The sequence below is a fragment of the Aedes aegypti genome, chromosome 3, assembly GCF_002204515.2.
Source record: "Aedes aegypti strain LVP_AGWG chromosome 3, AaegL5.0 Primary Assembly, whole genome shotgun sequence".
Classification (NCBI taxonomy): domain Eukaryota; kingdom Metazoa; phylum Arthropoda; class Insecta; order Diptera; family Culicidae; genus Aedes; species Aedes aegypti.
The window spans coordinates 216,574,242-216,598,579 of record NC_035109.1 but is presented as its reverse complement, the minus strand read 5'-3'; the positions used below and the strand labels follow the sequence as shown (position 1 = coordinate 216,598,579).

The window sequence follows — 24,338 nt, the reverse complement described above, 5'->3', positions numbered from 1 at the left end:
ATTTTTGCATTTCATCAAAAGTAGCAAAAATCGAAATAGAATCAATTAATGCACATTCAAAAGTAACGTCACGAGAGCACCGTTTATTCTAATTGAATGTAACGTATTGGAATGAGTCTTTTTTTACTGTTTTCATTAAAACTGAAAATTAAACGCATAGAAAACTGTGGCTCTTTTTCAATGTTTGTCCAGAAAGATCGAAGGTACACAACAAATGAAAACTATCGATTTTCACTAAGCCTGCCTTGATTGTCGTTGGCAAACTGGAGTTATCTTGCAATTTGGAAAACAATTGTATCCTGACGGGGTTGGTGGTCTGATGGCTACCGCTTCTGCTTCATATGCAGAAGGTCATGGGTTCAATCCCAGGCCCGTCCCTTTCCTCGTACTATGTAGTTGTATATCTCTCACTTGCTTCCATCTTCCATTCTAAATATATCACACTCAAACTATTCGTTCATAGCAAACGCTAGAACAGAGACGGACAAGAAACCGTTTCCTAACGCTTCCTACTTCCACGCGCACGCCTTTCTTACGCCTGATACATAGGCAGTCTGCTAACCACAAAAGCAAACCTCTCTGCCATGCCTTTCCCCCAATCCATACACTCCCGCATGAACTGACGTGGATGCAGTGGAATATACGGTCTACGTGGGAGTCAGTTCAATGCATCATCAATTCCTCCCCCTTCCCCTCATTGGTCTGCATTCTGACGTGGCAGGTGCCATTGTTGCCTAAAAATAGAAGATCACCAGCACTTATACACTGAGGATGCCTGTTAGTCCCAAGCAGTCATTCGGTTGGTTCCTTGTGTAAGTGCAGCTGATCTGGCGATACTGGAGTGCATCCACGGGCGGCCAATCAAGCTCAAGCTCAAGCTCAAGCTCAATTTGGAAAACAATTGTATCCAATTCCGTGTGTAGTATCGGTGCCTCCCTCCCAGCAATGAACCAGCAATGTTGTATGGTATAAAAGCACAAACACTTACAAATACCTGACTTAATCCACCGATGGTGAGACTGAACCCTTCTTACATTTCCATACAGGTTTGAGATAATTATTATGCATCATTCATTTGGAACCTTGTACCAGTACACTCAGGCAAATGGACTATCGATAAACATAGGAACCCCTTATGAAAATTCGCCACAAGAATTCGGGTTGAAATTCATAAATTTGCCTTATGAAACCAGAATTTGTAAACAAAAAAACACTTACGCGGCAACCTGGAATCGAGCCAAGAACCTTGTGATCGATAGGCCCGAGCACACACCACGCGCCTATCGACGCCTTGATGTGGAGTGATGCTAAAACGATACATAAAGCGTTCGTATTGCAATAATCGTTCCACCTTTCATAAGGCAAAATGTATGAAATTCAATAGTCCAGTTCGCTGCGTGTATAACTAAACTTTAGAATGTTGTGACTATGTTCTATCTGCCCTAATAGTTTAATGGTTTGCGAGAAAGTCCTGGAAACTGCACGTCAAAAGGCGGATATCAAACTTTATTACTTTTCATGCGCTTTTTATCATAGTTTAAGAGGGTCTATAAACCCATGTTGCCATCCTGTAAAATAACATCGAAAAATGGAAAATTGATGTCCTAAAATGATTTTGCCAGCGATGTTCTTAAGATTTATGTGCATATGTTAACTAGTAATCCGATTGCAATGAAAATTTGAAGGTTTATAAATGAATGTCAGAGCTTTCATAAGCCGATGGAAAAACTTGAATCGGTTAAAAAATGGCTGAGAAATGGATCAAAATGCAGACAGTTGAAAGTACTATATATGCTTTTTTAGTACTTCACGATACTGTTTGAATCATAACTCTGTAACGAAATGTCCGATCGCAATGAAATTCAATAGCGTTCTATGGGAATGTTGTAGCTTTAATTTAGAGCTAAAAGTGTTTAAATCGGTTGACAAACAGCTGAGATAATTGAGTGACATTTTTTTGTAACACACACGGACATGTGCTCAGTTCGTCGAGCTCTATCGATTGGTATATGAGACTTGGCCCTCCGGGCCTCGGATCAAAAGTCGTTTTTTCAAGCGATCTTTATACCCTTCTTATGGTTGTAAGAAGGGTGAAAAGAGCAGAAAGCAACTAGCAAAATACGAGAAAATAATCGTCAAGAGTATTGACATCATTGTACAAAAGAAAATGGTAATAAAATTAATATCAGAAATGAATTAAATGGTAATACAATAAATAGAAAAATTAGAGTAGGAAAAATAAGCACTTATGGCCACACTAAAAGAAGGTCACATAATCAACCTTTGAAAATGGCGCGATGGATTTCACAGAAAATTGTTCTTAGTGTTACGTCTGATTATTTTTGCCTAAACTGGAGATGTATCGCTTAAAACCAACGAAGCTACCCCCGGCAATGGCGTGATACTCTACTCTTAAGTAGGTTAGATCTATGGGAATGATCTATTTAAATGCCTAAAATCGTTTGTACTGAGTTGACCAAAAGTTAGTTGAGTATGAGAGCTGCCAATGATAGAACAAAGAAAACAAATTTCGGATTTGAAACTAAAACGAGCTGTTATAAAATTGCGTGTAATCAGTTTTTTATAGTGTTACAAAAAAGTGTTCAAATTTAGAAATTTACAATGGATCTGAGGCTTTTGCCCTCATGCATAAGCGTAAATGCTTCATTGATCTTTTCGACCGGCATGGTGTGAGTAATGAACTCATCGACCATCAACTCTTTATTCATGTAGCTGGTCACCAGCTTTGGCACGCTTTCAACGCTTTTCCATCCACCAAAAGCCGTTCCCTTCCAGGTTCTCCCAGTGACCAATTGGAAGGGGCGCGTAGAAATCTCACGTCCAGACTCGGCCACTCCGATGATAACCGAGACACCCCATCCTCGTGAACAGGATTCCAGAGCAGCACGCATGGTCATCACATTGCCAACACATTCAAAGGTGTAATCCAACCCTCCATCTGTCTTTTCAATCAATACCTGTTGAATGGGTTTGTCATATTCATTAGGGTTGACGAACTCCGTGCAGCCAAATTTCTCGCCCAGTTTGAATTTTTCAGGATTGATATCCACTCCAATAATTCTGGTCGCTCCAGCAGCCTTGCAACCCATAGCTGCAGCTAATCCAACTGCTCCCAATCCCCAGATGGCACAACTGCTTCCCTTTTCGACTTTAGCTGTATTGAGAGCTGCACCATACCCAGTAGGGATGCCACATCCGAGAAGACAAACTTTATCCAGCGGTGCCGCCTCATCAATCTTGCACAGAGAGATCTCTGCTACGACGGTGTACTCGGAAAACGTTGATGTTCCCATAAAATGGTAGACCTGTTGGCCCTTGCACGTGAATCGAGTAGTGCCATCTGGCAGCACACCCTTTCCCTGAGTTGCACGTATCTTCGGGCAAAGGTTGGTTTTAGGGCTTTTGCAGTACTTGCACTCGAAGCATTGCGGAATGTACAAAGGAATCACATGGTCTCCCGGTTTGAATTTCGTAACTCCTTCGCCGACGCTCTCTACAATGCCGGCCCCTTCGTGACCAAGAATAACGGGGAAAATTCCCTCCGAATCGTGACCATCCAACGTATACGCATCCGTATGACACACACCGGAGGCCGTAATCTTCACTCGTACCTCACCAGCCTTCGGAGGTGCCACCTCGACCGTTTCAATTGAAAGCGGCTTCTTGGCCTCCCAAGCAACGGCCGCTTTGCATGAAATCACCTGTGAATGAGAATGGAGAAAGGTATTTAGCAATCGAATTCAACATACAAGTAGATAGCTACTAAAAAGATTAATAATGAAATAATTAAACATTTATTTAAGACTTTCAGAAGAACGTCCAATAGATAGAGATATAGTAATCCTGCGTGTAAAAGGGCATCTACGGCTATAGCGGCGCTTTCGAGGATGATGTCTAACAGCTCTGCTATAATTGCCTGCAAACATAAGCTACTGGCAAGCGTGGCGCTATCCTTACTAAGGTATGGAGGACCAATCTGGTCAAAAGCGCATAGAACGAGCAGAAACCTAAAGCGGTTGGAAAGCACATACAGGATAATGTGCTTAAGAGTAGCAAGTGCATACCGAACGGTTTCTAAAGAGGCCGTGTGCATTATAGCCGGGATGACGCCCATCGGGCTCATCATCAAGGAAGATGTTCAATGCTTCAACCAACCAGTTGACAGCCAAACATCGCACGCGTCGGAAGTACTTTTTTGCCTTTCTCGCTTTCGTTTGCAGTTTGTGGAAAATGTGCAGTGCTCGGAATAACACTCTAGTGGTTGACTTCAGTGTTCTCCCCATTCGCCCTGATGTGGCAAATGTACAGCAATTTTTGGAGAATGAAATAAAGCTCCAGATATCTGATGTGAAGAGCATACAGTTGCATCACACGCGCAACTGTGTGCTCATCGAAATATAGTCGAAAGAGATTGTCGCTCGGTACCAATTAGAGCATAATTGGAAACGAACAATGCTTTGTGGTAACACGAAATTTCGAATTCCGGTTTACATCGATTGTGACGCAGTGACGGTTCGAATCCATGACCTCCCACCGTCGATGAGTCAAGTTACCATCGTGGACTATATGATGAAGAATGGAGAGGTAATCTCCATTAGAAATGAGAAGTGGAAGCACTATTTTCCCGGTGTTTCAAACGGAGTGCGAGTACTTAGGATGAACTTACTTCGCGAAATTCCATCGTTCATCACTATAGAAAATGAACCTACTATGGTCTCATATATCGGCCAGTCCAAATCATGCCAGCGATGCGCCGAGCCTTCTCATCCTGGCAGAAAGTGTGCAACTTCAATTGCTGCACCCGCTCATAAATCTCTGCAAACATCGACCGCATCAAAATCGTCCGACGAATTGTTCAATCAGGATGATTTCCCTCCCATAAACAACAAGCGGCAAACATCACCATCACATGTTCGTGCAAATGACCCAGCAGAAGCGAAACAACAGAAGAACGACGACCATGACGACGACTGGACTGATGATGACAATGGATCAAACTCATCAACCGAACACAATGAGGCTACAAATAAGCGACGGCGATCGAGGCGGGTCAACGAGAAGAGTGCAACAAAAAAGGCTTGCTCTGATCAGTGTTCCCCAAACACGGATCATACGGAAATTGAAATGGGTTTATCGAATAATAAACTTGTAAAGGGTTTGAATTTTTCTATTAGTAATAGAAACTAAGAATCGGCTCTGTGATGCTGAATACGGCGTGTGAGCCTTCAAATAAACGAAATAAAAAAAAGGAGAAAAATGCTTCAACCAAAGTGGTACCAAAGGAGTCCGCAACGCGTGTAAAGAGGCAACGCTCAGAAGTTGACAGCAGGAATGGAATAACTCCACTAAAGGTAGAAGGACCCATCGGCTAATACCAAATGTGTCATATTGGTATGAAAGAAACTATGGGGAAGTGAGCTTCCACCTGACGCAGTTTCTGTCAGGACATAATTGCTATAGACCTGGGCTGCCCAACGTACGGCCCGCGGGCCGCATCCGGCCCGCGACTTCATTTTATGCGGCCCGCGGAGGGTTCGAAGATTCCTCTCATATTTGGCCCGTTTACTATTCTACCAACTCAAAGTTACAACTATGTAGTTTTCAATTGAGTTTCAACCTAAAATCTTAGCTAGGTAATTATTTTAATTGTTTTGTTTGATTATTTTTTATCTTCTTATATATTTAGTCTCATGCATGATTCAAATTCTAAATCTCAAATTCTGGGAATGTTTTTACCATGATTTTCTTTGACATAAAACATATGTAGCCCGAATAAAACTTATGGGCAAAAGGCTAAATTTTCATACATAATTTAACTGAATCATATGCTAATATTCTCGCAGAATCCTGTAAATAAATTTAACCAATACCTAGGCGTAGGCGTATTATAAATAATACGGGATTTTTACTAAACCTTGAACAGGATTTTAATAAGAATTCTAGATCCAACTGTGATGGAAAACATCGGCAAGATTCTCACAGAATTTCCACCAGGATTACAAGCACATCTAACCAGGATTTTCTACATAATTTTCTTTAAATTCTGGGCTAGATTACAATATAACGCTATGTAACTTTTTGTCAAAAACATAAGCGAATTTGTAATAGCAGGTTTCTTTTGAATTACTTTTTACCACTCTCAAAGATTTCAAGCTTTCGAAATGATTATTGAGTAAGATTCTGAAGGAATAGGAGATTTTCATTATAGCTTGTAGCATATTCATGCTTTTAATACTAGGGGCCTGTTCACAAATTTCATAACGCTTAAGAGGGTGGTGGATGTCCTCAAAATGTTACAGCTCATACAAAATTTGTAGAATATTCATACAAAAAGAGTTACAAGGGGGTGGGTGGGTGTCCAAATTAGTAATTTTCGGCGTTATGAAATTTGCGAATGAACCCTAGGTCAGATTCTGATAGAATTAAATATATGATTTTTATAAAATCCTGGGCATTTTCCCAGAAGATCCAAAATTCTAAATTCTTCAAAATATTCTGAACTGGATTATTATATAATTTTAAAAGTAACGCTCATAATATTCTGCAGAATGCTTAGCATCAATTATCTGTTTTTCGATTACTTAAAATAAATTTTACTTTATTCACAGATTTTATGAATTCAGCGAGTCGCGTGGATGGTTCGGATTAATTGACATGCATAAGTCACGCAACTTCGCGGTTGATCAAACTGATTGCCTTTTGTTTATTTTTCCATATACTTATAGCTACCTTACATTCTACTACTTCAATTGGACATTCGCATAAGTGCGTTACTCACGCTCTCACTCTCTTAAGCCTATACGGTCAGCTGTTAAGAGCACGCTCGCAACTCGACCATGCCTTTGTTTTATTATACTAATGACCTGGTTCTGGTGTGGCATGAATAAGGAAGTTTGAATGTTTGCTACTCAGCGCTTTAAGGTTGCTACTGGTATGTTTGGTGTTATGTTTTACTTTCGGTTGGAATGTAGGAAATGTATAGAAATGGAAAGCTATGTAGGTCATGTAGAAAAGGTCACCACACCTCCCCCTTTTAAAAAGAAGAATGGTGTCACCATTCTGATTAACGAGTTAATAATTAACAACGATTAACGATTAATAATAATAAACCATATTTTTCTTTTGCTTTATTTTACATTTTGATTAACCTATTTTTATGAACTGTAGATTGTTTTTTAGATTGAGGGTGAATTATAACACAGTTTGGATCTTCATTTTTATGAACAATATACGGTCCTAGATAGAAAGGATCTAGTTTTTTTCTGTTATGGTTAGAAAGATATACACTATCTCCAGGGCAAATGTTGATTGGATTAGTCTCTTCATTATTTTTCATTTGTCTCTTTTCTTTATTTTGAATGAGATTTTTTTTTGCAATTTGGTTGGTATACTGCAATTTGAATTTAAGTTCGTTATGATATTGTTCGATATTATAAATTGGCTCAATTTTGTGTACATCATGTTGAATATTTTGTGGTAATTTAGCCTTTTGGCCAAAAACAAGCTCAAATGGGGTATAACCATGTTCAGTGTGTGGAGTCGTGTTAAAGGTAAATTCGTAATATTTAACCCAATCGTCCCAATCTGTTTGGTGAGCGTTAGTGAATGATCTCAGATATTCATTTAAACATCTGTGATTTCTCTCTAACGCTCCTATAGATTGTGGGTGATAGGCAGTTGATAATGTATGCTTGATTTCTAAATGTTTACATATTTTTTCAATTACTTCGTTATTGTATTCAGACCCTTGGTCTGTTCGAAGTTGAAGAAATGATCCAAAAGTTAAGATGAAGTTATCAACAATTGCTTTAGCTAAAACGTTTGCTTCTTTTGTTGGTACAGGGATCAATATCACGTATTTCGATAAGTTACATTGCAATGTTAGTATAAATCTATTCCCGTTGTTCGTTTTTGTAAGTGGTCCCACAGTGTCTGCGGAGATAACTTCGAACGGTTTGGAAGGAGTCGTAGTAATTACTTCTGCTTCCTTTGTGTGTCTATAGACCTTATTTATTTTACATTGGACACATTTTCCGACAAAATTCATTATGTCATTTTTCATGTTTTTCCACACGAAATATTCTCTTACCTTCAGGTATAATCTATGTCTACCTACATGTCCACCGGTGGGTATTATATGAAATTGTTTGAGGATATCCTGAATTTCTTTAATATTCTTCAATATTCGTGGAGGTGTAAACAGGATAATTTTATAATTGGATATGGCAATATTTGCGATTTCCTTAAATGTTTCAATCGACATGTTCTTGAACATGTTATCCTTCTTTGAAATTGCTAGCATGTTTCTGTTATATTTACTCATGAGTGTTGATAATTGTAGGAACGCAAACTCTAAAGCTTGACTTCCATTTTTGTTTAGTATTGGAACAATAATTTGTCCTAAAATTTTTCGATAGTTATGATTGAATAGTTTTAATAAAAGTTTGCTGTGGTGCACTTCACAACTAACTTTAAGAAGTTTTCTTACTTCCGAGGGGTTGTCCGTTTCCCAAATTGCAAGGTGATCAATCTTGTTCAATGGTTTTGACACTTCCACCGGTTTATTATTAGTTCTGAATGATCGAGTCATCGATCTTGTGTTTACTCTAAGGATACTTAATGTTTTCAAATCGTCTGAATTACTTGGTATTCTTGACAGTGCGTCAGCACATACATTGTCTTTACCTGGGACAAATTCAATATCAAAATCAAACTCTTCAAGTTCGAGACGCATTTTGGTCAGCTTTGAAGTTGGATTTCGCATTCCAAATAAATAAACTAGTGGTCTATGGTCCGTACGAACTTTGAACCTTCGACCGTACAGATATGATTTAAAGTAGTTGATTGCCCAGTGTATAGCAGTCAACTCTTTCTCAATTACGGGTTTATTCTTTTCTCCTTTGGTGAATGCTCTACTGGCGAATGCAATAGGTAAATCACCATGTGTGTATTTTTGAGACAATACAGCTCCACAAGCAATGTTGGAAGCGTCTGTTGTCAAAATGAATTCTTTTGTAAAGTCTGGATAGCTAAGAATTTTTGGAGAAAGTAAACAACTTTTGAGCTTATTAAATCGGTCTTGATGAAGATAATTCCATTTGAAGCTAACTCCCTTTTTTAACAAATCGTTGAGAGGTTTAGTTATTTCTGCGAAATCAGGAATAAATTTCCTATAATAATTACAGAAAGCTACAAAACGACACACTTCATCTGCATTTGTAGGTACAGGATATTCTCTAATAATTTTGAATTTGGAATCATCTGGTAAAATTCCACAATCTGTTATTTTATGACCTAAGTATGTTACTTCGGTCTTGAAAAATTTGCATTTCATAGGGTTGAGTTTCAGGTTATAATATCTCAGCCTTTCAAAGACTTTTGATAAATTATTCAGGTGATGGTTGACTGAACATCCAATAACTACGATGTCGTCAATGTAAACGAAAGCACATTCTGGATTCAATCCAGCCATTGCTATGTTCATCATGCGTTGAAAGCTATTTGGACTGACATTAAGCCCAAATGGCAATCTTTTGAAATTAAAATGTCCGGATGGAGAGGAAAATGCTGTGTATTTTTTTGATGATTCTTCTAGCGGAATCTGATGAAACCCGGCCATCAAATCTAGAGTGCTAAAATATTTAGCTCGGCCCAGTTCATCCAAAATTACATCAATACGTGGTAACGGGAATTTATCCGCAACTACCTTTTTGTTGAGTTGACGAAAGTCAACAACTAATCTCCATTTCTTTTCATTGCTATCGGACTTTTTAGGAACTAACAGTATTGGCGAATTAAAAGGTGAAGTTGATGGTTCGATGATGTCATCTTCTAACATTTTGTTTATTTGTCTGTTAATTTCATCTTTTTGCGCATGAATAATTTTATAATTGGGAATGTAAACCGCTTTTTGGTCTGTCAGTTCAATGTTTTGAGAGTAAAAATTATTTGTTGATAATTTTTCATCTGCGAGCGAAAAAATATCTTCATATTTTTCTATCAACTTTTTAAGAGAATGTTTTATGTGTGGAGGAAATTCATCTACTTTTGTCAAATTTAAAATTTCTTGTACTCTTTTTTTATGAGGTTTAGTACAACTTGTATTCACTGCCTGTTTGTAGTTTTCTAAATTTTCAATTTTTGGGACAAAATCTGTAATAATGACTGATGAATCAGTTGTGTTAATAAATTTTACTAATGGACTTTGATGTGAGACGATGGTATTGCCGCAAAAGATACCTGGTTGAATCTCTTGAGACAATATCAAAGAATCTTTAGATAAATTCAAATTTGGTATTCTTCGCACCACTTCACAACGTGCAGGTATGCATATGTTGTTTTGGTAATTGTCCTCAATTGGTATTGCGATTTCTTCGTTGAAAATTCTAAATGTCAATAGCCAATGGTCGTAATCTAAATTGCATTTAAATTTAGATAAAAAATCACGGCCTAATATGCCATCAGTGTGGATAGGAAATTGTGAATCGACAGTTTGAAAATTATGACATATTGTTATGTCATTCTCAAAATATAAAGTTGCTAACGTTTCAGCTAAAGTTTCCTGGGTTCCATGCGTTATACCTGTAATTTGGAACCGTTTATTTTCATTGACTATATGTTGAGGTGGTAATTTATTTATTTTTATTATTGAGATATCTGCACCACTATCAACTATAAAGGAACATTCACGATTTCCTTCTAACCAAAGATTGACAAAATTAGCTGCCTTCAGATTTATTGTATAAATGGAGCTCGAGGTGTTGTATGGGGCAGCTGATCCATTTGACCTAAAAAATGTCGATTCATATGTTGACGTTGATTATTGTCGAAGGGGCGTTCTTGTATTTCCGACTCAGGATTCAAGTTCGGAACATTAGCAGCACCTGCTACATAGACATTTCTAGCATTGTTATTCCGATTATTATGGCCTCGATTACTATTAAAGTATCGCGGTTGCATGCGATTCTGAAAATTATTTCCATTTCTGGTAGAATAATTACCGTAAGAATTTCTGTTGTTAAAATGTCCACGGTTGTTGTTACGATAATCGTATCGTTTATTATTTTGATTCCGATATTGATTTTGATAATTATTAAATTTTTGTTGAAAGTTGTGATTTCCTTTCATAGTTAGTAGTTGGGCGGAATTATCGATTTCTGGTATATTTTCGTTTACTTTTTGGATCGCATCCTTGAGATCTGTAAATGTACCTGCCTTCAGTATCAGTTTCACATCTGGATTACTGACTCCATTTATCAGGGCTTCTACACCAATCTTAGTTGACATTTTAGAAGCAACGTCCGCAGGAATTTTGCTTTCAATGTAAACATTTTTCAGTTGAATAGTGAGATTTTCAACTTCTTCGCAAAATTTTTGATTTGATTGTTTAGATTTTATCGCCTTAAGTTTTGCTATGATACTCTCAGGTGTTGTTTTATCTTGACACCTGTTTTTAACATCTTGGATTATTAGAGGTATTGTTATAGCTTCATTTGGCAATCCAATACGAGCCTTTCCTGTAAGTCTAGTTCTGAGGAATTTTGCGGCTATTTCTTCCTCACCAGCTTGAATAATTTCCAATAAAAGATTGGATGCATCTATAAATGCATCTAACCCCGCAACTGAACCATCGTATGGTTGTACCAAAGAAGTAGCCGTTTTATAATCGAACATGTTTGTTTGTATATGTTTTTTTCGAAGTTTAAAAAATGCAATTATTATATTCGCAAGTGCTTTAAATTTAATCAAATGCTTACCATAGTCTAATCTGATATCAATGAATATTTTTATTTCACTAAATAAAGAACGAGCATCTCTTAATAATGCTTTTTGATGATATTGATCATAGTCTTCTAAGATATATAGAATATTTTCGTATAATTCTTTTGCTTTCCTAAGTTTATCTAACAGGGTCGTTTTTAAATACTTCCTGTTTGGGGATTTTTTTAGGGTTTTCAGCTCTTGCTGGAGATTTGATAATAGTTCATCTACTTGTTTTTGGTTGTACATACCGATCACATATCAATTATCTTTATGGTGCGTTATGGTGCACTGTATTCCTCTGCTGCCAGGGCTCCGACGACGGCGATGAAGAGGACGAATGCGGCGATGACCTTCATTTTGACGATTTGTTGATTGGTTATTGCTGGAACCACTGTGCTGGTTCATGCTGGAACTGCGATGGATCTTCTTCGTGACACGTTGCTTTTTCAATGTTATTTTTCACTAATCATTAGTCACATCACATTGTTCTTGTTCATACATTTGTAACACGCGAACTCTTGTTACTTTTCGCTATGCGCAAATCAATTTCTCTTTTAAAACAACGCCACACGAAATATGAGCTTGTGGCTAAGATAGCCAGTACAAAACATGCTGCGATAATATCATTCGATTCTAAACTGTTTTTTGTTACAGCAGGAGCAACTTGTTGGGCTTGCTGAGCCACAATGATATTTTCTTCTTTCGACTCGGTTGCACCCATTTTTGTACTTTTAGTTCACTTTCACTTAGTTTGTAAGGGTGATGTATTTTGCTTGCTTCATAGTTTCACACCAGCTGTCAAATTCTTCTTTTAAAATTTTCACGACAATCACTGTTGTAATAATTACAATTGCTATGGAAATCGCGATTAATTTCGACATTCTTCCCAACAGTGCTTTATGGTTCGTTTCTGCACTGATCACTAATTGCACTTGTTCACTTTAAGTAACTGTCTCTTATTAATCCTCGCGGCGCTTTTTGATTAAGTGCGAATTCACAGGTTCACTTAGGACGGTCGCCATCAGCGAGTCGCGTGGATGGTTCGGATTAATTGACATGCATAAGTCACGCAACTTCGCGGTTGATCAAACTGATTGCCTTTTGTTTATTTTTCCATATACTTATAGCTACCTTACATTCTACTACTTCAATTGGACATTCGCATAAGTGCGTTACTCACGCTCTCACTCTCTTAAGCCTATACGGTCAGCTGTTAAGAGCACGCTCGCAACTCGACCATGCCTTTGTTTTATTATACTAATGACCTGGTTCTGGTGTGGCATGAATAAGGAAGTTTGAATGTTTGCTACTCAGCGCTTTAAGGTTGCTACTGGTATGTTTGGTGTTATGTTTTACTTTCGGTTGGAATGTAGGAAATGTATAGAAATGGAAAGCTATGTAGGTCATGTAGAAAAGGTCACCACAGAATTTCATTTGCTGACTTTTGTCAGATTTCATGCGAATATTTGAGCGTTTAGAAATGTGGCCCGCGACATATAATTGTTTCTGTGATTTGGCCCGCGGTTCAAAAAGGTTGTTCAGGCCTGCTATAGACAGTAGCTGCATAGGTTCGGGCACTCAGAATCTCCTGCGTGCCCCAATTGTGATGGTGTGGAGGAAACAGCGGAGCATGTCGTGTTCGATTGCCCCCGTTTCATTGCTGTGAGAGGTCGCATGCTTACTACATGCAAAGGGGATACGTCCCCCGACAATATTATAGAGAGAATGTGTGCGGATGCACACATTATGTTAGAATTGCAGCGCCTATGGCGCGCCGACCAAGAGTTGGCTGCAGAGGATTAGCTCTGCCGAGGCTGGTCCCTTGTAACATTGTTTAAGTCGGTTAGGAGAAGCAGTTTGCCTAGGCTACTTCTGCTACACGTGTTGTGCTATATGCACAGGCCCCTCACCGAAGAAATACCGTCAGATGGTTCCGGGGAGACAAGGGTCTGAGGCCAAGGGTAATGTCGATGCACTGTACACCACTTGAACAATTCTAAAAGAATTGCTCAAGTACAGTGCATAGGCTGGTTTTAGCGGGTCGTCGTTGGTGCGTCATCCCCGCATTCCCTGAGTTACCTTCTCAGGGTATCTATTCCCCTTGAAAAAAAAGTAAGAGGTTGTTTCCGAGATACAATCGCCAAGTTGACGTTGGATAACGTTATTTCCTGGTTTGAGACCGTCAATTCTGATCTAATATGGACATTGTATGTTATTATTTGGTTGGTTCGGTGAACACTTCAACACCGATAGAATCGGTCGATAGAAGAAGAAGCATGAGCGGTAACTCTTGCTCCCCAAACAAATATTCCGGTTGAACGTTAGGGCCACGCATGATCCACTAAGATTGGTTGCTTTAGTAGATTCCAAAGCCAGTTTGAGGTTGAGGTACTTCTCCATGAAGTCCTCGAACTCCATGTTCTCCTCTTTGCTCAAATCGATGTTAAAGTTGTCAGTTACAACCAGAGACACTTCATCTATTTCTATTTTGATTAATTAATTTATTTATTTATCAATTATAATTTTGGATGATTAGTTTGTAACGGAGATAAACGGCAAACAAAGTTTTACCTAGGTTCGCGTCGCTCGGATAGGGTGGCGGTCATTTTTGCAGTCTTCTCTGCATACGTATTTCGATTTGATCGACAATTTCTTACAAATCAAAGCATTAACAAATCTGTTGCTGATTAGTATTAGCTCTTTGTTTGACAAGTTGATACTCTGATCGCTCTAGCATGCATTTACATGTATATAGCGACGACGACAACGGCATTAACAACGTTAAGTAAAGTTTGTAAGGATTCTTAAAATGTATCCCCGAGCCCGGTTTCATCTTCTAAACTCGTACCAATTAGCTCATACGATTGATATAATTAAATATCAGGGATTTCCTTAGGAAATTACCTACATTTAGGCGTTTTCATTGCAATTCTTGAAATTAACTAATCATTATTTCTTTAAATATTGCATTATTCGGATTCAGGGAGCTTATATTCATTATGTAGAGTCGTTTCAAAAAATAACAATAATCGCATTGACAAGTGATCAATTTCACCCCGAAATGGGATTCCCGATTTTCTATTTAAGGGATGATTTTTAGCTTAAAAAACACATTTGTTAGAAAATTTTGGCACATGAGCCAAAGAGTCTGACCGTCGTACTTGTATTCCTGCATTCAGTTGTTTGGCATTTGCAACATTATTGAAAACAGACAAGAAAAACCATGAAAAATTATCAATTTCACCCGAAATTATGGTACATGTAAACTTCAATACGTCAAAACCTTATAACAGCAAGAAAAATGTGCTTTTTCATGGAAAATAAGACATGCCTCGATACTTACCCATTTATCAATAGTTTAGTCATGAAAATCAATAGTTTTCATTATAGGAGTCGATTCGTAGAAAGATTTCCAATCGATTGGTGCAAGAATCTTGAAAATCTATCAGGGCGTTAGAAAGTTATTAACAGTCAAAATCTAACCACTTTTCGTGACGCGGACGATTTTTCGTTTTTCGAAATTGTACCCCAGTATGTTGCCGTAAGACGTTATCCAACGTCAAAAGTAATCGGGTTCAGAATGAGTACCACTTCTAGTACTGCATTTGGTCCCTTGATACTGCATCCGTAAAATATCTAGTAAAATCTAAAAAAGTTTGATGCTTTAGACAAATTTTCCAGTTAACAAATCGAAGCTTGGCTACAGTATACCAACCCAAGCTCTTCGATTCAAGTGAAAAAGCAAATAGTGTCACCAATCGCTGTCCGAATTTTCGAATTTGGTGGATTTAGGAAGAAGATCTTGAACTCCATGAAGGGGATTTCCTTTCAAATAACAAAAATGTTGAAGGTTGTCTTGAAAGATATCTCAAGTGGTTATAAGTCAGTTGAAGAGATCAGAACTAATGTAAATGAGAGCGTTACTAGCTACTAACAGGAGCCAAAGAGCTTAGCATAATGGGCAAATAGCTTAAGATAAGTCGCTGAATGGCGGAAAACGAAGGCATTACTAGCTACTAACAGGAGCCAAAGGGCTTAGCATGGCAATGATATAATACGTCGAAATTTAACAAAGCGGTGCAAACAGCACATAATATCTCTCCTTCGAAAGTGGTGCCTGAGGGGAAGTCAGGTGAAAGGGATCCTAGGAAAGTTGTTTTAGTGAGTAAGCACACAAGTGAATCCCACACAGAGCCAACCAAGTCTGTATACTGGCATATTCATGAACAATACGCACAACAGGCCAGTCTTTAGAAGATTTTTAAACCTCTAGATGCATGAAAAAAACCACCTCAGTCACCGGGCCAGTCCTATCGTTCGTATTGCAAAAATAAGGCAAAGTGTATGAACTTTGATGCCAGGATTGATCCTGGACCTCAATGATCATTCAGGACCGAAGCACACCGAACGTGCCTCGAGGAAATAGGCGATTTTCTCAGTTTTTACAAAGCAATGCGTGCCATACCTCAAACTTCGTGATTCGTCAAATAATAAGTGAAAAGGTCCATTAACTTTCTAATCAACGACCATTCTTTTGAGTTTGAACTCGGTCACACCGGGCAAGTTTCGAATTTCCTGACGGAAGTGGTCCATTGCACCATGTTGTACAAGCATATCTCGATATAATGGACCCTCGAAAATCCTCAAAAACAGAGGTTTGGTACGCGAAGGTTGACATATTGTTTATTCTTTATTTGTAGGTTATAACAATAATGACCTAATCTTTTTATTTTAAGATTTATGTTAGTGCACAAAGCTAGCAAAAAAAATCCACTCTTGTTTGTTGCTTGCACCGTGAGATTTGTTCCTTTTAAACTTCGGTGCAATGTTTGATTTGGATTCAAGGATGGTTAACCTTAGCACAAATCTACAGAACGAAACAGTACATAACCATAGCATTGATGACTGTTCTTCGGATAGTTCAGGGACGAAAAGCAAGTGGACTGTATTTTAAGAATTTTATTTAACGAAAACAAACACGTCTTAACTCGACGGAATTTTTACTTTTTATGATTTCCTTCTTTCCTTTCTCCTTCCTACTTCCGTTCGCATCGCGCCAAATCTCCACAAACCTTCGCTTTCTACACCTTCTGTCGTCTGCGCTAGTAGCACACACAGCAAAAAATATACATTTGATTCTGTTTTACACTCTAACAAAAGTTGATTCAAAAATGAGCATTTAATAATAATTCTTTCCACTTTTAGTGTAACATACTCCCCCGGGTGAGGCGAAGGTCTCACTACTCCTTGGGCTCTGCTCGATCCGTGCAGTCATCGATGGGAAGCACAGCGATCTGGGTCGTCGGTCGCTTGTAGATGCTGTTGCTAGTGCGGACCGTAACCACACGTACAACTGCGTCCTTACCTGGATGCGTTTCAATAATGCGACCTAACTTCCAGGTCTTGGGTGGCATGTTGTCCTCCTTCATGATCACCAGCAATCCAGTTCGCAGCAACATAGGGTCCTTGTACCATTTGCTGCGCTTCTGAAGACCCGTCACGTATTCATTTGACCACCGTTGCCAAAAATGCTGCATTCGTTTTTGCACCAGTTGGTACCGTGACAAGCTCGTCTCCTTCAAATCGTCGTACAGTGGCTCTGCTGCCGCCGTCAATTCCCGTCCGACTAGGAAGTGTCCTGGGCTCAGCGCTTCGTAATCGAAGGGATCATCAGTCAGCTGCACAAGAGGTCTCGAATTCAATATACCTTCTATCTGGATCAATAAAGTGTTCAACTCTTCATACGTCAAATAGCTCTCGTTTAGTGTCTTGCACAGATGGGATTTCATGCATTTGACATTGGCTTCCCAAATACCTCCCTGGTGTGGGGCCTTGGGAGGATTGAAGCTCCATTTGATTCCTCTGGGCTGGCAAAACTCGTTCACTTTATCGGCCAGCACCTGAGACTGTAGCAGGTTCAACAGTTCGGAAAGTTCTCGGTCTGCTCCCCGAAAATTAGTTCCGTTGTCAGAGAACAGCTCAGATGGATTTCCTCGTCGGTTAGCAAATCGATGAAGTGCTGCCAGGAAACCATCAGTCGTCAAAGAGCTCACCAGTTCGAGATGTATGGATTTGGTAGACATGCATACGAAAAGACACACGTACACCTTCACCTTAGCTCTCATTCGTCCAACCTTAATGAAGAATGGTCCTGCGAAATCAATTCCAGTCCTGGCGAAAGGTTGGGCAGCAGTCACTCGGCAGCTCGGAAGATCGCCCATATACTGCTGTACGTCTCTGGGGTTTGTCCGGAAGCAAACTACACATTTCCTCAGGACTCGATGAATAGTTCGCTTCGCGTTCACTGGCCAAAATTTCTGTCGGACCACCGCAAGTAGTCCATTCAAACCGACATGAAGATGCTCACGATGCAACGCTTCTATTAGCACCTCCGTGAAGTGGTTATTCTCCGGCAAAATCATCGGGTGCTTCTGGTCTTTCGGCAGGTCGGAGTTCCTTATGCGACCGCCAACTCGCAGCAGCCTTTCGTTGTCGTCGTAGATTGGGTTCAAATTGCGCAGTTTTCCCTTCACTGATTGATTCGCTTGGATACAACTGATTTCTTCCTTATAGACCACCAGCTGGACAATGGTCACCATCGCCTTCTGTGCTTCGGTGTAGTCTTCACTATTCAGTGCACCACTTCTGCGCGTCGTCTTGTTTCCCTTCAAGCGGCAGTTGTGTAGGAAACGAACCACGTACCCGAAAATACGCTGCAGCTTTCGATAACTGCTGTACTTCAGGATCACTTCGTACGGCTCAAGTTGTTTCTTCGGTATTACAGAATCACGTTCCGGTACCAAAGTCGTCACAATTTGGTGGGCATATTCTTCCGGTTCCACCACACCACATTCATCGTCTTCAACAACAGGAATCACACTTGGGCCAAACCACCATTCTTCACACCGCATTAAATCCTCAGGGAATACACCACGTGACACCAAATCCGCTGGGTTGTGCTGAGTCGAAATATAGTGCCACGTGTGCCACGCAAAAAGTTTTCTTATTTTCACTACGCGGTTTTGTACGAACACTGGGGTATTTGGCTTCATTTGTTTCAACCAGTTCAACACTATTTTCGAGTCCGACCAAAGCACCACCTTTGCGGTTGTTAATGCTAAGGTTTCGCGCACTTTATCCACTTGTTCAGCCAGCAGCAACGCAGCGCATAACTCTAGCCTCGGGATCGTCATCTCATCAGGGGTTGCGTCCACCTTGATGTCTCGTTGTAGTTCTTTCATTGGGGCAACTCGTGACTTGCCACAAATCAGTCGAACTTCTGCAGCACCATCACTCTTCACGCTTCTCATATAGATGCAACATCCGTACGCCACCTTGGAAGCGTCAGCAAATCCATGCAGCTCCACAGCAACCGTATCGTCAATAGTAATCCGCCGATCGATCCGGAGGGAATTCAAACAGCAAAGCTCGGATCTGAATCGGTTCCATATACGAAATTGCTCCTTTGGAATCGCATCATCCCATCCTACGTTCTGTTGCCATAGCAGTTGCATTACCAGTTTGGCGATGAGTACCACCGGTGCTAGTAAGCCATGAGGATCGAACAGTTTTGACATATCGGACAGCACTGACCTCTTCGTGGGAAATTCAGAGCCATCTCTAATTGGCTTCACGTGGAACAGGAATTCATCGCTGGAGGGATCCCAAAGAATGCCAAGAGTTTTTATCACTCCGTTGATCTCGCAGTCTTCGAAGTTCATCTGCTTCTCCCTGGCATGAGATGGAATGTTCTCGAGTAACGCCTCATCATTCGCACACCATTTGTGGAGCTGGAATCCACCTCTTTCCAATAGTGCGATCAAATCTCGCTGGAGCTGCCTAGCATCGCTAAGCGTGTCAGCACCAGTCATCACATCATCTACGTAAAAGCATTTCTCAACTGCCTCGCTCGCCGCTGGGAAATCTTCTTGCTCGTCTCTAGCCAACTGGACAACCGATCGTGTCGCCAGGAAAGGCGCTGCAGCTGTACCGTAAGTAACAGTATTTAACTCCAACTCCTTCATTGGCTGATTTTTATCTTCTCTCCACAGAATTCGCTGATACTTTCGATGAGCCTCGTGAACCATCACCTGCCGATACATTTTCGGGATGTCGGCGGTGAAAACGTATTTATGCAAGCGAAATCTCAATATCACATTGAAGAGTGACTCTTGCACTGTGGGCCCAATCTCCATCACATCGTTCAACGACAAATCTGAACTACTCTTCGCCGAAGCGTCGAACACCACTCTCAGCTTGGTAGTTGAGCTGTCCGGTTTAATCACGCAGTGGTGTGGAAGATAGTAGACAGACTCAGGCCTATCGCATTCGGGATCCGTCACAACACGGCAATGGCCAAGTGCCAGATACTCGCTGATGAAATCAATATACATTTGCTTCAACTCCGGCTGACCTTCTAAGCGACGCTCCAAGGATAAAAATCGCCGCAGAGCCTGGTTCCTGGATTCTCCGAGCTCTCCAACATTATCGCGGAATGGCAGCATTACCACGTAACGGCCATCCTTGGTTCTACTGTGCGTCTCCTGGAAACTCAATTCACATTTATCGTCTGGCTTAGGCGACGCATCACCTCCAAACTCGTCGATGGTCCAAAACCGCCGCAGCAGTTGGCACAGTTGCTCGTCGGTTTCCACCGATGTTCCAGCTTGACACACCTTCACGGTTCCGATCACCGCAGAGTCGGACACCGGTCCAGAAACGAGCCATCCAAGCTGACTCTCCTGCAACAATGGTAGATTCGGGGCCAATTTGATCTTACCTTTTTGCAGCACTTCGAAAAACAGCTCCGCACCGAGTAGCATGTCAATGCGACCTGGTTCGTAGAAATGCGGATCTGCTAGTTCCACCGACTTGGGAATCTGCCAGCTGTGTGGGTCAATCTTAGAAGCCGGCAATGCACCGGTCACTCGGGGCACAACCAGATAATCCAACGATGATTGGAAACCAGTTGTTCTTGATGCCACTCTAGCGTTCACTCTGTACTTCACGACAGTCTTCATCCCATTCACTCCATCGATTGGGATATTGGCACCCTCCATTCGCAGTCGCAACAATTCCGCCATTCTGGTTGACATGAAGTTTGCCATCGCTCCGGAATCCAGCAGCACACGGCACTTATGCGCTACTTCGTTGGAATCATACACCATCACGATAGCTGTCGCCAACAAAATCTGCTTCGGCTGCATTGGCTCGATTGGAATCGTGCACTTTGCTGCTGTCAGTGGATGGGAGGAACTCGTTGCTTGCTCTGCCGCAGGTGGCTGAGGGAATTCAACTGCAACAGGCTTCTTCTCTTCCGGATGCATCAATGCATGATGTTTCTTCGAGCAAGTTGGACACGTTTTACCGCTCTTGCAGGCTACCGTTCGATGTCCTCGTAGCAGGCAGCTGAAACATAATCCCAGCTGCTTCGCCTTCATATACCGCTCGTCAACATTCAACCTTTTGAACGCTCCACATGCATCAATCGAATGAGCACTTCCGCACACGGGACATCCATCGGTCGTCTTCGAAATCATCACAGTGTGCGTCTTACTGGTAATGATAGATGGCTGGGTCTTCATCGGCACGATCTTGCTCTTGATTGGCATGACATTTTGTTCACACCGCTCCAGAACATGGCAATGCTTTCGCAGGAATGCAATCGTGTCCTTATACACAGGTAACTTATCGTGTTCACAAGATGCTTCCCAGCTTCTTCGGGTACTCGGATCCAGCTTCGACGCTAGCAACGTGATAACGATGGCTTCAGACATCTTGTCCATCTTGAGCTTGTGGAACTCCAGGGACTCCACACGCTTCGTACAGTCGTCGATCAACGTTCGCAGTTCCACTGACGACTCCTTGGCCATCTGCTTCAAGTTCAGCAACCTTGTCACGTGGCCATGAATCACCATCGAGAGGTTCTCGTAACGTTCGACCAGAATTCTCCATGCACCTTCGTAGTTGTTATCGTTGAGGGTCTGCTCATCGATTGCCCCCTTCGCTTCTCCGACCAACGCCTTATCCAAATAATGGAGTTTCGTCGCCGGGGAATCCTGGGTGCACCGGTCGACAATATCGCAAAATCGCGCCTTGAACTTGTGCCAGTGCTCGTATTTGCCGTCGAATGTTGGCAATGGTGTTTGCTGCAACAACAACGATGGTGGCATTCTATACGGCACGACGCTTTCCGATACGCCACTGGATCCAGCACGATCTTCGATTGCCACAGCATTACCTTGAAACTTCACAGCCAGCAGCTGCTTCTCTCGCTCCAATGCTGCCTCGTTCGCTATGGCCTTCTCGATGTCTTCGTAGTGCTGTATCATCTCACAGAGGGAAATTCGAACGAACTCGTACAGCTCTTCAAATTCGACGAATTTCGGCTCGAATTCTTCTCTCCTCCGTGGATCGGTGAGGTAAATACGATTCTGAAAATTGTTGTATTCCTCATAAGAAGAATCGACCGTCTTGAGATACAGCTTCAAGCCATGATGCGTGAACTTTTCCGGATCCTGCTCTGCATTCAAAATGGCCGACTTTATTCGCACCACTTTCGACCTTGCAGCGTGGCAACACTGCTCCAACGCAACAACACTTTCCGCCATTTCCTTCTCTTTCTGCCGCTGTTCAGCTTCCTCCTTCTGCTCACGCACACTACGAAGCACACTGGATTCACCGGTCGGGGTTGAAAATGGCGTCGACGGAAACAACACTTTCTTCACTTTACCAGAACGCAAAAACATTACATGCGAATAGTTCTTTTAGTTCTTCTTCTCACTACCGCACAATTTTCACGCTCTTCTTCTTCGTTGAAGCTTGACCTCCACTTTTCAAAATTCTATTCTGCCGTCCGATTAGCAGCTCACACTTCCGGAACGCGCAAGTAACCGGGAGCTTTCTTCGACCACTCAATCGGGAACAGAATTCAATTTCCGACCACGTTTATCGGAAAACACTATCCGATGCAACGCATGCAATCGGATTCACTTCGCGATTCGACCGTCTCAACTGCCGAAACTCGCGTCGATTCTTTCTCGTTCCGCGCACGAACCGAGAATCTAAACTGCTTCCATCCACTAATCCGACATCCGGCTCGAAGGACCAAAATGTTCTTCGGATAGTTCAGGGACGAAAAGCAAGTGGACTGTATTTTAAGAATTTTATTTAACGAAAACAAACACGTCTTAACTCGACGGAATTTTTACTTTTTATGATTTCCTTCTTTCCTTTCTCCTTCCTACTTCCGTTCGCATCGCGCCAAATCTCCACAAACCTTCGCTTTCTACACCTTCTGTCGTCTGCGCTAGTAGCACACACAGCAAAAAATATACATTTGATTCTGTTTTACACTCTAACAAAAGTTGATTCAAAAATGAGCATTTAATAATAATTCTTTCCACTTTTAGTGTAACAATGACCGTACAATTCGTAGTTGCTACTCCGTGATTGACCGTAATAATCAAAATAGTACAGGGAACCAACAGATGCAGCTTGGGAGTAGCATGCAATCTTCAATGTACAATTTTGAGAACTCATAACTTAGTAATGTCGATAACAGCAAATCTACGGAATGAAAACTTGAACGATTAACCACCACCAACTAGAAACCAATCGATTGGGCTTTCAGCGTGATCGGCTGATTGCTTATCTAGTTTTATGATCATGGAAATTGGAGAAACCTATTGCTTCGTTATGTATTCACTATAGTCTTGATCCCAGTATACCAGTACAAAAAGCAAAGGAGAGTTAATCTCAGTTGATTACTGACTATGTAGCAGTAAAACCCCATATGATAGAAAAACTTGTGCCGATTAAAAGATGAAAATTCACATGACACTGATAATGTGATTACACACAGTGTATGAAATTACAAAAAAAATTGAAGGCAACTTGGTATTCTCATGCCACAACAATTGACACAAATATTATGTATAAAACTGGTTGTATATCAAATTTATGCAATCATCATGATGGTCAAACAATTAAATATGATAAAAACCTGCGTTACCTTCTTTAAGGGTTCGTGGTTACCTTCAAACTATTCGAATCAAAACATAATACTGTGGATATAATTTCCATACGGCCTTGTGCATACCAGGGTCATAGCTCGCATTAATTATTGGAAAGTTTTAGGCATTTTGAATGAACAAACAATTTCAACAGCCCAATAAATTAAAAAAAAGTACATTGGTCCTACATTAGATCAAATATTTCGTGATAATCTCCATTGTACTAACCTTCGAGGTAAACCAGACAATAACAATAATAATAATTGTACTAACCTTTCCTGCAGTGTCGCTCATGTTTCTTACAGTTATTTAATCAATCGAATATGCTGCACAGTACTGACCGGATCTTCAAGAGCCTGAAAGTGATACAATGATTAGCACAAAAAAAATTGTGATAAAGAACACAAAATCTACATTCAGCTAAATCACTGCCGCCTATAGCAAGAAGAAAATGATAACTGTTGTACCGGCAAAATAAGAAATCGGTGCCGTGTGCAACAGACAGTCCCACCAACAGTTGAACTCTATACCGTGCAATGG

At 40.8% G+C, this 24,338-nt stretch overlaps 1 protein-coding gene across 1 annotated transcript; it reads right to left on the bottom strand.

The window, feature by feature from the left end:
- Positions 1-2,553: 2,553 nt before the first annotated feature.
- On the bottom strand, positions 2,554-24,338 carry LOC5568019 (alcohol dehydrogenase class-3). Its single transcript, XM_021849475.1, has 3 exons — positions 24,213-24,338; positions 24,072-24,154; positions 2,554-3,722 (listed from the first exon to the last, which is right to left on the bottom strand). The coding sequence occupies exons 2-3, from the start codon at positions 24,090-24,092 to the stop codon at positions 2,610-2,612; spliced, it is 1,134 nt and encodes a 377-aa protein (XP_021705167.1). The 5' UTR covers positions 24,093-24,154; positions 24,213-24,338; the 3' UTR covers positions 2,554-2,609.

Coding starts and splice junctions, on each gene's coding strand:
- LOC5568019 (XM_021849475.1), bottom strand. CDS start 24,092: ATGAGCGACACTGCAGGAAAG. Junction 3,723..24,071: donor TGAGCGACACTGCAGGAAAG/GTTAGTACAATT, acceptor TCTCATTCACAG/GTGATTTCATGCAAAGCGGC.